The 16,094-nt window shown below is 42.7% G+C and overlaps 1 protein-coding gene across 1 annotated transcript in view; it reads right to left on the minus strand.

Moving 5' to 3' along the window:
• Positions 1-310: 310 nt before the first annotated feature.
• The window catches only part of cdk6 (cyclin-dependent kinase 6), a 41,099-nt gene continuing 25,315 nt past the window's right edge, over positions 311-16,094 (minus strand). The window contains exons 5-8 of the mRNA XM_042075893.1: positions 15,909-16,018; positions 6,231-6,281; positions 5,937-6,072; positions 311-5,737 (exon numbers count right to left, since the gene is read on the minus strand). Coding sequence (XP_041931827.1) covers positions 5,528-5,737; positions 5,937-6,072; positions 6,231-6,281; positions 15,909-16,018 — 507 coding nt within the window. The 3' untranslated portion in view covers positions 311-5,527. The remainder of the gene's footprint in view (positions 5,738-5,936; positions 6,073-6,230; positions 6,282-15,908; positions 16,019-16,094) is intronic.

Below are 16,094 nucleotides of genomic sequence, written 5' to 3' on the forward strand. Positions count from 1 at the left end.
TGCCCCCTGGTGGATGTCTACAGAAAGACATGATCTCCCAAAATGTGGAGAAGGTACTTGAAAATGTGCCTTAGGATATTCATGCAATGAAAAACATGTAGCCAACACAAAGTTTTTTTACACTCAGTTTATTTAATTATTTTTACAAAAATAAAAAAATGATGTAAAGCAGTTACAGATACAACACGTAAGCGAAAACTCAAGCAGCTCTTTATCAGAATTTTTCTTTTGACGGGTCATAATTTATCAAGCCAGAGCAAAACAGAATTAGCAGCAAACCCACAACAATATGTATTATGTAAAAAAACAAAAACAAAAAAAAAAACACCCCAGCCCTCCCGTCTGTATCCTAATGCAGTGGAAAAATGACATACCAAATTAGGTTGTGATTTTCTGTTTAGACATGATCTTTTTGTGATTTGATTCATGCAAAATGTATAGGCCTAGGCCTTTTAGCATGAAGCCTTAGCCACTTGGGCCATACAGTTAACTTACAGATTGAAACCAAAACACTTGCCGTGGTTTCAAGACTGGGATATAAATAAAATAAAAAGAAAACTATACAATTTCATAATCATTTAGTTCATTAATTGGTCTGCCCTATTTGTTTATAAATTAGGTAATCAATGTGAAGAGAGTATTGAATGAATGAGTTAGTGCTCATTAAAATATGACAAGAGAGCCAAAATAGATATGAAACATTTCCGATCTAAAGCACTTTATGCTGGCTAGTTGCCTTACACGTTAAAAACAAACAAACAAACAAACAAACAAACCACTTAAATCGATGTGTACTAACCACTAAATCTGAGCAGCAAAATAATAATAATAATAATAATAATAATAATAATAATAATAATAATAAAAACAAAACAAAATCCAGTCAAGCTTAACGAAAAACAACTGAGTTGGTACTTTAACGAAATATCACTTTCTCACATTAGCTCAAAAACACACTAATTTGGGCAGCTTTATCCTCTCTTTCACCTCACAGAATATGATATTTCGTTAGGCTATATGCAATGATAACAAAAAACATAATATACATCACTTATAATTACAGCACATCATACCTCACACATCATCATGCTTAATGAAAATAAAAAACACATATCACTTTCTGCATTAAACTGAATTTCAATTCTCCATCCTCATCACTTTACCTGTCCACCTGTCTGATGTAAAATACCATAAAACCCTGACTGTCGCTCCATCTGGTTACTCACATGCATGTTTAAAGCCACACTACACAATTACATAAGAAATATATATATATAAAAAACAATTAACAATAATAGACATCATTACAAACAGTACTACAAAGTACAATTTTCCCAGCAACTAACATTTTGCAAGACACGTTTTAGGCGAAGTATTAGAAAGTATACTGTAAAAACTACCGTGTATTGTGTAAAGATATGCTGGGTTATCCAGTGAGATTTGAATTTACTGTTATATTTATGAATCTGTCTGACAAACGCAGTGAAGAGGCTGACGCACAAGACTGTGAGACTGCATCCTCTTTAAGTCAAGCACATATAAGTCAAAAACTTGTCCTATATAGGCACAGGTTACAGATGAAAACAGGTAACAACTGGTGGATGCAGTTTTGAATTGAGCTTGAATGCGTCTCATATAAATGCATATTAATTATAATAATTAAAATAATTGAAAGCGTGAAGTGAATATATTTCATAACAGATTAAGATATTACTCTGTCATAGTCAGAGGCACAGTACTTTATTCAAGCCATGGAGCAGGTAAAATGCTTAGAATTATGGGGCCCCGCACTGTGCATAATAATTTTGCCATTTTATGCACATTCAAATAAGTCTGTGGCTTCTTTCAAGACAACCACGAGCATCCTCTCCAAAAATTGAAAGAAATACAGAATAGTGAACCCCACAAATCAAATAATAATAATAAAAAAAACACACACACACAAGTTACACTTTCTTTCTGATAAGGACCATGCAGAGAGTGAGTTCCATCACAAATCCTCAGAGTCCTCTGAACATTATGTTTCAAGTCTGAAGTAAGATTTTACAGCACCATCATTGAAAGGCAGATTTATTCAACAAGTTTGGAAGAAAAGAGGTGTGTTGGAGGGGATTATTTTTTAAAAAGTAACTGGGGAAAAAAACACACACAAACAAACATGAATGTCTAGACTCAATAAATAATCATTAAATGAAAAGAGACTAATTTAAGTACCAAAGACCAGCAGTTTACAAGTAAAACAAACAAACAAAAAAAGAAAAATAGCACTTTCAAATAGTTTATTAACTATAAGGAATGCATTGTATACACTGCACAACATTGTAAATCATTGCTGATATGGGGACTATATGCTATATTCTCTGCTAAGACAAATGTGTAAAAAAATTAAATACATTATATTTACACACAAATATTAGGAATAGGAGAATTGGAATAATTGGAGTGAATTTTGCCAGCTTTAAACCAATAAAGTTAATGCATTTCTTTGTTTTGTCAGAGTCATTGGGCAAAAGATGCACACTGACATGTATTCAAAGGCATTAAAAAGGTGCTATGTCTCTCAGCATGATTACAACTGAACTTGCTGCCACACACATTCAAGTTCCATCTTAGGAACAGACTCGCATACATTCCATTACTAAAGGAGATCTACAATGTTCAGCACTGAACAATCAAAGATACCCAACAATAATTGTAGGTATCTACATCAAACCTAAATGAGTACAGAGAAGATATTGTTGTACTCCGCTGATTAAATTCACCATTGAGCGAGCATTTTAACATAAGTAATGCCCTGCAAAGATGCAAAAATGGATTTATATGTACAATTTTGCTGCATTCCAGACAACTTGGATGTCGGAGGTCGGACTTCAATTCCAACTTCAAGTGCCTTTCCATTGTACTTTTTAAAGTAGGAGGTCAGAATTCTCGACCTCCGAATTAGTCTGGAATGAAATTGGGAGATTCCAACTAGGAAATATCTGACTTCCGAGTTGTCTGGAATGCAGCATAAATTTGAGCATGCCCTGTGTAGGCTGCACCATGACAAAAGTCATTACACACTCACAAGTGAAGACAATGCATCATCAAATAATTTTTTACCCTGGTTTTCCTCATCCGAGGCCCATGGGTAAAAAAGAACCTATAGCAATTAAGCATGAAAGCACTGATATACACAGGTGCATTTTCCATCAACTTTTGTGCTATAAAACAAACAAAAATTAAATAGAGATGTTGTCCACAGATGCTTTAAGTGTATATACATAGCATGACTGACAACACAATGTCACATGAACCCGGCTTGGACATAAATACGTTCTAAACTACTTCATGGTACTTAATGACATTAAGTTTGCACAGAAATGCTAGTTAGCATGATATAGTAGCAAATGAACAGAGTTATGACCTGCCTGAATGAAACCTGAAAACGTAGGTTGAACTATTTGATCTACAACCAACCAGAAAATCCTGAGTGAATGAAGTGTTGAGTAATGAGTCGAAGAGAGAAATCCTGAGTGGGTAAAGGCACCAGTGCTTTAACATCTGTTTGAAGTTGCTTATGTCTGAGTGTGTGTGTTGTACGTGTTTGTGTCATCATACAGTGCCCGCTTGTACTCTTACATATACTTGTACTTTCACAAGAATTCATCCTCCAATGATTTTTTAGTCTTTCATCTGACTTGAACAGTCACCTTGAGCCTGTCAAGATTCATTCAGTCATTCTGAGCCAGTTCATTAATGGAGGTGGCAGCGCAAAGACCATCGATAAGTTATCAACAAGGATATAGCTTCTCAACTTCTTGCCTAAGGCAATGTTATGACTACCTTTGTTATTGGCAATCTTGGACCAGCTTGCTTCTCACTCGTGTCCTTCCCTTCTACTTCCCTCTCACCAACTAGTTAGTATTCACTTTGAACCAGTTTCACTTACCCGCATATCAAATACGTTGTGATTAAACTTGCTATCTACTTCTACCGTCCGGTCTGGTTCTACTATAAACTAAGCTCATTCTAAACCCTACCTGCATTTACACTGAGTGGGCTCTCTACTTCGCCCCAAACCTTCTACCCCTCTTCCTTGCTAACAAGAGTGCCGACTGCAAACTCATTTAGTTTCAGTCCCTAAAGCTTCAAGTTCATAAAGTAATGGCAGAGAGGCCAGAAACACCAGCAATAACATTACAATGATGACTACAATTTCATTTCCTCTTGTTTGGATATAAACATAGAGGATGAGAGTTAGTTCACTAGTGCTCGTGTAGTGAGCTCGCTTGACTACCACTTTCTTCCTTCACACTCTGAAAGTCATTGACATACTTTTTTGTTTAGTTCACTTTCCCATAATGCAGCAGTGAAATGCAGAACCTAAAAGAGGAAGTATAACCATTGATCAAACAAGAATCAACTGTAGATAAAAATAACCCCATGAAAGGAGTCCAGCAGCGGCCCATGCTTCCTTCTGCCTGCACTGCTCCCTCGAAACCACAAGATGACAGATCAACAACATTTAACCGTTTGTATTCAGATGAAGTGGACTGTGTCAGTGTGTGTGTATATATGTGTGTTTGTGTGTGTGTGTGTGTGTGTGTGTGTGTGTGGAGATGTGTGAATGCCAAGTGAGAATCTGTTCAACGGTTTTCTGTGGTGTTGGGGGAAGGATGAGGTCTGGTAACTCTAGAGGAAGCAAAACCTAAGGAAGACACGGAACACAAACATGCTTCTGCTGCAGCCTTGGCAAGAACTCGGCAGTTGGTGGCAGCGATGCCAGTCAGAGCTGGCGCCAACTGTACGGAGTGAGACCAGACAGGACCGGGTATGTGAAGCTGCAGAAAAAGTGGTGGTCGTTCGGAAACAAAACCTAAACCAGGTGAGACATTGGCAGTGACAGACATGACGGTGAACCCTTGTTGTTAGGGCGAGACATTGGCAGTGGGACCATAGTGAAACAGTTTGGCAGTGAATTCTTCTTGGACGTGGGCAGTTCATCTAGTGAATCCCCCACACGCTTCCCGAAGTGAGACATTGGCAGTGACATGCAGACGAGACGACCTTGAGCAGCGAGATCTCACTCAGTCTACTATTCTCCATTGGAATCAGACGTGGTTCCGAAACACTCGGAACTACAATACCCCACACCCCCCCATACACACACACACACACACACACGCCACCCCACCCCATCCCACCCCACCCTCCAAGCAGCGACCAGGGATTTCCCCCTTCTCACCACCCCCCTTGGGAGTGAGCACGAAGCAGAGAGCTTGTGGAGTCTTTCTCTTGTCTACTCCAGTGCTCTGAATTTTGCTCTGGGGGCGCTGCCTGGTCTTCAAGAAAAAAATAAGAAAAAAATCAAACTTAAAACGAGCAGAACAAACCAGACCAGCCAATTGTTCATATCTCTCTTTTGTGTTGTTTGCATTTTTTTTTTTGTCTTTTCAAAAAATAATCAGAATCAAAGTCATTCTTTCTACAAAAAATAAAAATAAAAAACGAAACAAAGCAGCATCCACAACATGGCTGTGACAGACTAGTTCTGGGGGGTTTTGGAGTCGGAGCCCCGGTCGCTTACTCCACAGCGACTAAAGGCATCGGTAGTCCTCTCCTCCAGGGAGCGTTTGTTGCTGGTGAACGGCTGGTTGTACAGATTCTTACTGGGACTGTCTAGGTCCAGGAAATAGGGGTGGGACAGAGCAGCGTAGGCCGATATCCTTCTGGAGGGATTGAACGAAAGGAATTGCTGTGAAGAGAGGGAAAGAAAGAGAGAGAGAGAGATGAGATCACGCTAATGTTAGGACATCTCCATGCACCCAAACTCACGTTAACATAGCAAATACAATGCAGTAAGAATGCCAGTTAACATCTGTACGATGCACAAGGTTTCACAGGAAGGAGTCAAAGGAGAGAGAGGTGGAGAACAGAACAGAGTTAGGACTTACAAGTAAGAGAGACCTCCCCAGCTCATCCATATCAGGAACCAGGTCTTCTATTGGTTTGGGAGGGCGAGGGGCAAAAGCAGTTTGAGGCAAACCCACGTTCTGCGGCCAGTCTTCCAGAGACGGGACCCCTACCACACTACAAAGTCACAAGCATGACCAGTCATCAGCATCAATCCCATTATACTTTATCTGATTTGTATGCAATGCGCCTTCCTTTACATCAGTAATATTCCACTGAGGAAATGTAAGTACAGATATTGACAAACTTTAGTTGGTAAGAAGCACCTTACTCACTCAAATATTTTGCCTAACTGGTCAACATCTGATTTCCCTTGAAAAAGAGGTCTGAAACAGAAGAAGACATAACATTGAGTCATGAAACAGGAAACGCATCATAAAAAAGTGGCAGTGAGAATAGTTCACCCTCTTGAGAATAATCTTGCACAAATAATGGCTTCTTCCCCTATGTACAAGTGAGATGTTGAAACAAAAATTATGTGGGGTCACACCCTACATCTGTGTTGCATCAATAAAGTCATCATTTGGTTTCACAGTCTGCTGATATTCTCTCACTGTTTGCCTGCCTGGCTATCTGTCTATCTGTCTGTTAGCCTGTCTGCCTGCCTGTCTCTCATTCTCACTGTTGTTCCATATCTTTTCATCTATCTCTGTTTGGTCTGTTTCATTGTCTGCTCCGCAGATGGTTTATATTTTTGCATCTCTGTTATTATTGTCGCTTTAGCGCTTGATGAATGCTGCTGCCTGATGAATGTGTCTCTCAGTGGTGATCTGGAAAAAGAAAACCCCCCTCTCTTTATTGCTGTTTGTGAGTTTCAAACAATTCAAGGAAGCAAGCACCACTTTTGGTGCTGGTTCTCCAATGGCAGAGAAATGAAATCCCCCTCTTTTTCCTTGCACACTAGGGCCCCAGTGGTGGTGGCAGTGGGTGGGAGTGCACATACGCACACACAAACACACACACAAACACACACACACACACACACACACACAGAGCCACTGACGTAATGATCTATCCAGCAAGACCTACTATAAAAAAGAGAGGGGAAGAGGGAAGGAGAGAGGGAGTGAAGAAAGACAAAGTGTGGGGGAAAAAGCGGGCCTGAATTTCCTGGCGGGACCAGAGGAGAACTGAGAGCTTTTTCAGCACATGCGAGACAGCCCCACATGCTGGAAGTCCTGTGGGGTGTGTGTGAGGGGGCGGTGGAGAGAGAGGGGGGGGGGGGGGTTGCTGGGGGATAGGGGGGGTGGTCTGCGAGGCTGTGAGGACACCGGGCCTGCTGCTGGTTCCTGCGGCTTTGGGACGCCTCGGGACAGCCGTGGGCGGGCAAGCTTCCCCTTTGGCACGTGCACAAATTCCAGCAGACATCAGCGAGCGACGGCAACACAAGGCCCTGCTCTCAGAACCCCAAACCACCAGTGGCAAGGAGAAGAAGAAGGAGAAAAAGAAGGGGGAAAAAAACAGAGAGGAGAAGAAGAAGGAAAAGTAGAAGGGGGGGGAAAAAAGGGGAGAAGAAAAGCTATTTATCCCTGGCGTCTGCTTCAGCTCTTTACTTGACTGTGTGGGAGAGCTCTGTAACATGTGAGGGATGGAATGGAAGAGGAAAAGAGCTGGAGGGATGGTAGAAGAGGAGGAAGAGGAGGAGGAGGAGGAGGAGGAGGGTGGACTGCCTGAGCTGTGAGAAAGCATGGAGCATGAGCGCATTCTGCTTCCTGTCACAGGCGCTAACGGAGCCGTCTCATTGGTCAGTCTACTCCCCAGAACACCTGGAAATGACATCTGGACGGCCACACTAATCCCCTGAAGTGTGACGCACACTCGGCGTGCGTGTTGCCGAGCAGAACGGGATGTATTGTAGATCCTAGGAAGTTCGGTAAATTTAAAGTGTAGTTGTTCATCAGTTGTTCTCATCACATGTGTCGGGGAGGGGGTTAAAAGAAAAACAATTCTAACATAATTGTATTTCACCACTAGAGGTCGTCCTTCTGCAGGGCATTGTGGACAATTCTTTTCCAGACAGACCTCCATGCTTTCTCTCCTTCTCCCTTGCCCTCTCCCTCTCTTTCTCTGGCTCTCTCTCTTTCCATGCCTCAACAACTGTGCCTCACTGTACTCAAACAAAAGGCCATGTAAAGAAGGGCCATGCGCTCTGGTTCCAAAGCCTCCTTCGCCCCGTGACAATCTCCCAGAATGCCGAGATCCGACACCTCCCTCCATACTCTCTCCTCACTTTGAAGATTAGCTCTTTTTTTTGCGAGCAACCAAGGGGGGGGCCTGTCGACTCGCCTGTTGAACATATGAGGAGGGAGGGCAATTATGCTGTCAGAGGGGGCCTGATTGTCTAAAGCCCCCCAGATACCTAGTCTGGACAGAACTATCTTTGAAATCACAACATGACTTAAGTCTAGGGCATTTCTCTCCCTCTCTCTCTCTCCCTCTGTCTGTCTTTCTCTATTTCTCTCTCTCTGGGCCCTTCCCTTCCTCACCAGTCACCTATCTCTGATAATAAGCACACCTCCTTTCCTTTTCCAGGAGGACGCTTTTCCAGAAAATCAAAACAGAGCCGAGTGTTTCTTTATGCAATTAGAGATGAGGAGATCTGGACCAAATCAGTTCCTGAGGTCAAAGGCAAGGAGGGATCAAATGCACCGCCATGCCAAAACAAGTATGGCTGCAAAATTCTTGGGGCATCGCGTTCACCCGCGGTGATTTGTTAATGGGAGTGAATAAGACTGGGGCTCACACAAGGCTTACATTATGGCAAGAGAGACATAGAGTGAAGCAAGGAGAGAGGAAAACAGTGACCTGGTGAGAGTCAGGAGGAGGAAAAGAGTGACAAAAGAGGCAAAATGAGAGAGAAAAAGATGAGAGGCAAGAGAGATTTAAAGAGAAGGAGAGAGAGAGAGAGAGAAAGAGATCTGGAGAAAGGCAGAGAGAGAAAAAAGAGGCAGAGAGATTTAGAAAGGAGAAAGAGAGACGTGGAGAAAGGCAGAGAGAGAGAGAGAGAGAGAGAGAGGCCTATAGCTGTGTGGTCCTTTCTAAGACTGTGTGGGCACAGTGAATGGGCTCTGCCACACAGCTGAGTCACACTCTTCTGGTGCCAGCCTCGCCGTCCACATTCCACAGGGACAACCTCTGGAATGTGTGTGTTTGTATTTGCATGTGTATGCTGGCTGTGTGTGTGTGTGTGTGTGTGTGTGTGTGTGTGTGTGCTTACGGGTATGGGTGTGGAATGGCTGATAAGTGTGTGTGGGGGGAAAAATGTGAGTCTTAATATGTGTGGGTGAAAATGAAGATACCTTTGAGTGAGGGTGTGAATGTGTGTTTGAGACTTACCTGAGCATATCTACGTGCAAGTGTGTGTTTTTCTCAGGCATGCTTGTGTAACTGTGTTTCTGTTTGGCCTTGGGGTTGTAGAAGCTAAACTGCAAGCTTGTATGCACGTATTTTGATGGTGAACTAGATAGCAGTTGTGTGGTTGATTGCATGTCTTTTGTATGTGAATATCTGTGATTCTGTGAATCTGTAGTTGAGCCTACGTGTCTTCCTTTCAGTACTTACAGTCTGACAGAAATGTTGACTGTACATTCAATGTGTGTTTACTCTGTACTGTGACTAATCAGTTTCCTAATAGGAATGCAACATGGTTGCCAATAATCTGACATATAGAATGGAACTTTTAAATGTGCATTACACATTAACTACTCAACTTTCTCTATGATTGATACGGACACAAGTTTGAGTAATAGGCTACATAACAAATCCATCCATATTCAGGTGAATCACCATACCAAGGAAGTAGGCTTGGTTGTTTGATTTGACTAAAAAAGTTCCGCCAGATGCCGAAAGACTTTGGGAAAAAAACCTTGATGAAATTCCTCTGCTTAAAAAAAAAGATAAGGAAGGACTGTGAGAAGATTCTTCAAGTTCGAAGAGTTCTGACATGTCATTGGCAGGCCAGCTTCGCAGCCCCTCCAAATGGGAGGACCAGAGAACGTCCTTGATCTCCGAACATGTGTGTCCCCCCCCCTCCAAAAGGACATGGATGGGAAATGAGGCAAAGCACTCACACAAACACACCCACACACACACCAAAAGGCTAAATGAAGTGTCTGGCTTTGATGCAGGAGGAGGACGCATATGTTGTGGCGCTTGTGTGAACCGTAAGCCTCCATTAATGTTTCTGTGACAGCAGTCTGAGTTTTTCTCGAATACCGGAGTGGAAGCACTGATCCCAGGTGCCCTTTAATCTCTAACAGGTGGCCTTTTATAAAAAAGGCGAGTGAATCACCTATGTGTGTGTGTGGCGGGGGGGGGGGGGGGGGGGGGCGCTGTGTAAGGGTAAGAGAGAGGCAGAGAGAGGGGCGGAAAAAGGGAGAGTGAGCAAGATAAAGCTTGAGAAAGAAAGAAAATAGAGAGAAAGAAAAGAGAAAGAGGAACGCGGTTTTGTGAACAATCAAAAGGCACCCTTGCCTGTGCCTCCAGGTGGCTTTGGATTGTCGCCAGGTTCTACAGTGGCTTGGGCTGCTAGGTGTGCTGTTCCACACTGCATTGTGGCGCACTGTGGTGTGTCGTGCCGTCTTATGTCATGTTGAGTGTCGGGCTGACTGCTACGCTCGCCTCACCTCACAGTAACTGCACACCTGAGTCTGAGTGGAGCCGCAAATGCGCGCGCACACACACAAACACACACACACACCTACACAGGCGTGCCCAGAGAATGCATTAGCTGTGCCCTTGAGTGACTGTGGTGAGCCTCAAACTCAGAACTCATGGATATAAATAGTTCACTGCTGATAGCACCCCCCACCCCCATTTGTTTGACTGGATAAAATAAAAGGCTTTAGGCCTACTTGTCATTGTATTGTGTCCACATAGCGACAGGAAATTAGCTATTAGCTAAATATTTTACAAAGTATCTCCTTGTTGGTGCAAGTTCCTCACAATTAGAGTTTGCTAAACTAAAATACACAAACCCTATGACTACCTGGGTTACGCGTTTAATGAAAAACCTTTTGCACAACTGACATATAAAAGGAATGTGCACTCCGTCTTAATGTTATGAGGCCTGTTGTCCTGTTGTGTTTGATTCAGCCATGTTATCAAGAGCCATTGGGACTCTAAACATCTCTGCCAATTCAAAAATAACCATATGTTAATTCTTCAGATAACTTTGCCTCTGTCAGAGTCAGATGGCTAACAGCCAAAAAAAAAAAAGAATTCCATTCTATCCATTCCCTCTCAAAGAAATTATGAAAAATAAGAGTCAGTACATATTTCTAACAATCACCTTTACAGAATCATAGCGTTTCAATGTCCTGGTTGCAAACTATGTTGTCTGTCTGCTTGTTCAACAGCACCACACTTGATTGACATTATAACACCCTGATAATTCTTCTGAAATCCCAGAGAACACACCACATTGTTAACTTACAAATAACAAAACATAACAACAAAACAACATCAACAGCTCCTACTAAACCCTACTCAGTTAGCTTTTAACTTAGCTGCTATCAAGCATGTCCAAAAGAAAATGCTTTGTCTCGGAAGTCTGTTTTCTTTGACTGACAAGAAATAAATCAGCTCTTATTGGGATCTCACCAGTTTCCCCAAAGAAGATATAAGGAAGAATAAAAACAGAGAAAAGAGTATTTTAGAAGCACAACTTAAATTGGACTTGAGCTGAGACAAAAGCTCCAGAATAGTCTTCCTCTTGTCTAAGCCCTACTCCAATTTAAGTTCAGTTCAGATCTAAAAATACCCTTTTTTCCTTCCCAATCTATTCTTATTGCTCCTTGTTTCTCCTAAGAGGGTTTTTTTTCGTGGAAACAGGTCGGATCTCATTTCGAATGTTGCTTTCCTATGGGTGTTTACAGTAGGAGTCAGATTAATCATAGACAAGTAATGGTAGTTGAAAGCACACCCCAAGACTGAGTCTCTCTGTCAGTGGCAAGTCAAAAAGTTAGCAACTGCCTTTTTCCCTATCATGGGCAAACAGAACATAACTGCTGATGAACATGATGAGTAATTTCATCCATGTAGATTAAACACACTGCTCAAATATAATCTATTCTAGCCAGCAAAACTGCAAATGTGTATTATTATCTATGGTGTATGTACCTAAAGGGAGGGGTGTTTGCCATAATGTTGTAAAAAATGGCCTAAATCCGAAGTTTTAACCTCATTATTTAGCCAAAATCGGGTCTATAGCTACCCACATCTTTCTGACATAATCAAATGACAAGCTATCAGTCCACTTAGTACATTGAGTTTTGCTAGTGGACCTCATTTTTTTTGTTGTCAAGTCGGATGCTAAGGAAAAGAGAGGGCATGAACCTGATTAAGGCCAACATAAACTAAATTTCTCCTCTAATTTCATTCCAGATGAGTTCAGCTGCTGTACCTCAGCTGAACTGAAATCCAGCTGCCCTGCCAAAATGTTGCAGTACCCATTCTGATTTAAATAAATCCTCCTTCCTTAGGAAGAGAAACCTAATGTTTGAAACCTACAGAAATGGAATTAAGTTATAAGATTTTGGCATGGTGTTTGTCAGTGAAACATGGTGGACTGTTGTCATGCTAGTTTCATGTCATTGTTGCAACACTTCCTCCTACTTTCCCACTGTCAGTGGACACAGGTATCCTTCATACCTAGTATAGCCAGTCACTACATCTAAGAAAAATATGTTGACCAACTGTTTAGCCAGTTAGCTATTGTCATAGGCATTAGTGCAGAGCTGCTAGCATAAAGCTATGGAGAATGGTGGGAGTCCCGAAGTTATAATCTAGCAGCGCTGTTTTTAGTCACACCACAAAACAGCCCACTATGCATGACTGTGACAGTTGAGTGTTCATGGTTTTGTTTGACATATAAAAAAAAGAGAATAGCCTACAACACCACAGAAAATGGCAGTTTAACATTTGTCACAGTATGCACACTGTGGCTTCCTACACAATTTATGAGATGTCTACAACTCACCATCAGAGAAGCTACATTCATGTACCCTCAGAGAAGCTACATTCATGAATCACAGCATAATAATAATAAATAATATAGGATCTGGTGGTTGTCTGCCATCCAATTGTCTTCTCAAGGGGAAACATAAACAGGGTGGGCGCTAATGGCCCATTAACATTAGCTTAATTACAGGAAAGCCACACAGTGCGGAATATATACGCGTCAAGGCTCTGGTCCAATCAATTACACTATCAGAGACCGGGAGCAGAGACCGCCTACTGATCATATGTCTCAGGGAACATCAGATTAGGTGTCTGAGGTCGAATGAAGAGAAAAAGAGAAAATAAAACAGAAGAACACCTCCTAACCAGGCCAAACCATCAGGGTGTGTGACTGAGTGTGAACTGATGCTAGTCCAACTGTCGGCGCGTGGACGCCACGTGGCAGGCATGGGAGGCTGCTCTCGTGAGGAATCACAGGGACAGGTGGGCAGAGGAGAGAGAGAGAGAGGGAGAGAGAGAGAGAGAGCGAGAGAGAGAGGAGCGAGAGCGAGAGAGAGAGAGCGAGGGCCGGGGACACACCGAAAGGTCAGTCCCCTGTGTGAGCAAGTAAGCACAGAACATGTGAGTCACCAGGACAGGAAGAGAGATTTTGCTCGTTCGCACGCCCCACCCCCCCCCCCCCCCCACCTTTACATTTTTTTACATTCTAGCTCTCTTTGACTCTTTCTCTTTCTCTTTCTTCACCTCTGTCTGTAAGAGGTGATAGCCGGGCCTCTCACATCCGTCTGAACACAATGGGTACAATCAGCCAACAATCTGTTTATACTGGAAATGGCGGGGGGGGGGGGTGATCAAACACACAGACACACACACACATTTTCATGCCACGTGCTTTCGCCCACGCAAAAAAAGCACGCACACCCACGCGTGTAAAGCAAACACATATCCACATCTCTTCCGAAACCCACCTGTGATGCCTCGGCCGTTACAGAATGGGGACGTGTGTCCTATTAAGCACGGCTAGTGGGAAGGAAGTACAAATTGCACAGTGAACCAGTGACTTGGCATCAAGCCCACCTCATGAATGGCTGCTTATCTATAGCCCCATTGAGCTCTCTCTTTCCCTCTCTCTCTTTCTCTCTATGCACTCTTCCTCAGTCTCTGTCTTTCTCCCCCCCTTCTCTCTCATTCACTCACTCACTCAGTCTTAATTAAGAAATAACAAATATGCTCCTTTAAGGGAAGGTTACATTCCTGCCAAGGGAATGGGGTGGAGGGGAGGGGGGGTAACGATTTCAACTGGCTGCTGTTGCGTCTTGCCATACCATATCAGTGACAGCCTTAGGCTGACAGAGGGAGAGGTTCGTTAGACCGCACATTGTCACGTCTATCATTCCTCTCTCCTGCTTTCGACGCCGAAACCACAGCAACTGCTCCAGATGCAGCATTAACGGCTTAATAACCTGACTGCCAAAACAACACTGACATTGCTTTACGTTGTGGGGCGAGTGTTTCTTGTCTATGTGTTGTCTGCTTGTATTTCTGCCTCAAGTGAACTGTTACGTGAAGATCTCAAGGAAACTTCAGCAGCAAAGCCAAAGGTTTCGTTTCACCTTTTTGATGTTGATGACTATGTCTGAGTCCATGTCTGAGTCCGTGTCTGGGTCCATGTGCTGTACCATGTACATATTAAACGGCAGCCGTGGCCTACTGGTTAGCACTTCGGACCTGTAACCGGAGGGTTGCCGGTTCGAACCCAACCAGTAGGCATGGCTGAAGTGCCCTTGAGCAAGGCACCTAACCTCTCACTGCTCCCTGAGCACCGCTCTTGATGCAGGCAGCTCACTGCGCTGGGATTAGTGGGGTGCTTTACCTCACTGTGTGTACACTGTGTGCTGTGTGTGTTTCACTAATTCACGGATTGGGATAAATGCAGAGACCAAATTTCCCTCACGGGATCAAAAGAGTATATATACTACTATACTATACTATGTATGCGCATGTGTGTGTTTGTGTGGTAAGGTTTTGGGAATAAAGTAGCCTCTCCTAATATCACCCTATGACATTCTTATGAGTCCTGGGCCTACTTTAGCAGGCAATCAGGCATGCATGGGGACAGTCCCATTTGAAAAAAAAAAAATCCTTTCTATCTGACTGTTTATTCAAAGGACGTTGATGATATTGGACAGATAGCCTGAGGATGGAAATGTTCAGAAGTCAAAAGGGATTCATCTTGCCTGTTCATTCCACCTTAGCATTCATACCAATACAAATCAACGTCCCTTTCTATTGAAATACTTCTGTTTCCATTTTTAAGGTTACATGTGAGGCACTATGCCAAGGACAATTCACTTATAATTCCAAGTAAAACCAGTGACAATTCCTGTAGAACAAGACTCTGATGGAGGAAGTCATTCAGTCACTCTTAACTGGATTTACACAGTGACTCTGTTTCTGTTTACACTCACAGTCAGAAATGTCTGAGTGAATATATTCACTATTAACTATGAGTATACTTCATACATATTTTCACACACAAATCCCATTTGTGTATCAGGTAAAAAAACATGGAACTTGCAATCACACAGTTTTACATAAAGATACAGTAATGGATGTCATCCATCCAGACACAGTTGCATTTAACGAGATGCTAACAGGAGCGCAAACCTCTGTGGGACATACAGTATGTATTTGGGGACCAAGCAGAAAGCTGGACAGGCAGCTTCTACCTTTTCCGGTTGTAATGTTACAAGTTAAATTCAGAGTATGTAACGTCATCCAGATCTATCATTTCATGCTAATGGAACTCTAAAGTTTTATTTTAATCATTTGATAGCTAGTTAGCATAGCAGGGCACCAAAACACAGTAGCCTAAATAAACAAATGGTTTTCAATGTCTGTCTGTATGAGGTCTATTCATGGAGAATCCTGTAACAGTGTATATGTACTCATGTGAGCTTAGCCCTTTTTTGGGTCAGTGTCGTATGTCTTACCTCCTTCTGAACATCTCTGCGAAGATGCAGCCCACACTCCACAAGTCTACTGGTGTGGCATAGCTGGACTGTAACAGCACCTCAGGGGCTCGGTACCACAAGGTGACCACCTGTACAACATCACACACACACACACACACACACACACACACACACACACACACACACACACACACACACACACAC

This window comes from Alosa sapidissima, chromosome 21 (assembly GCF_018492685.1).
Source record: "Alosa sapidissima isolate fAloSap1 chromosome 21, fAloSap1.pri, whole genome shotgun sequence".
NCBI classification, from domain to species: Eukaryota; Metazoa; Chordata; class Actinopteri; order Clupeiformes; family Clupeidae; genus Alosa; species Alosa sapidissima.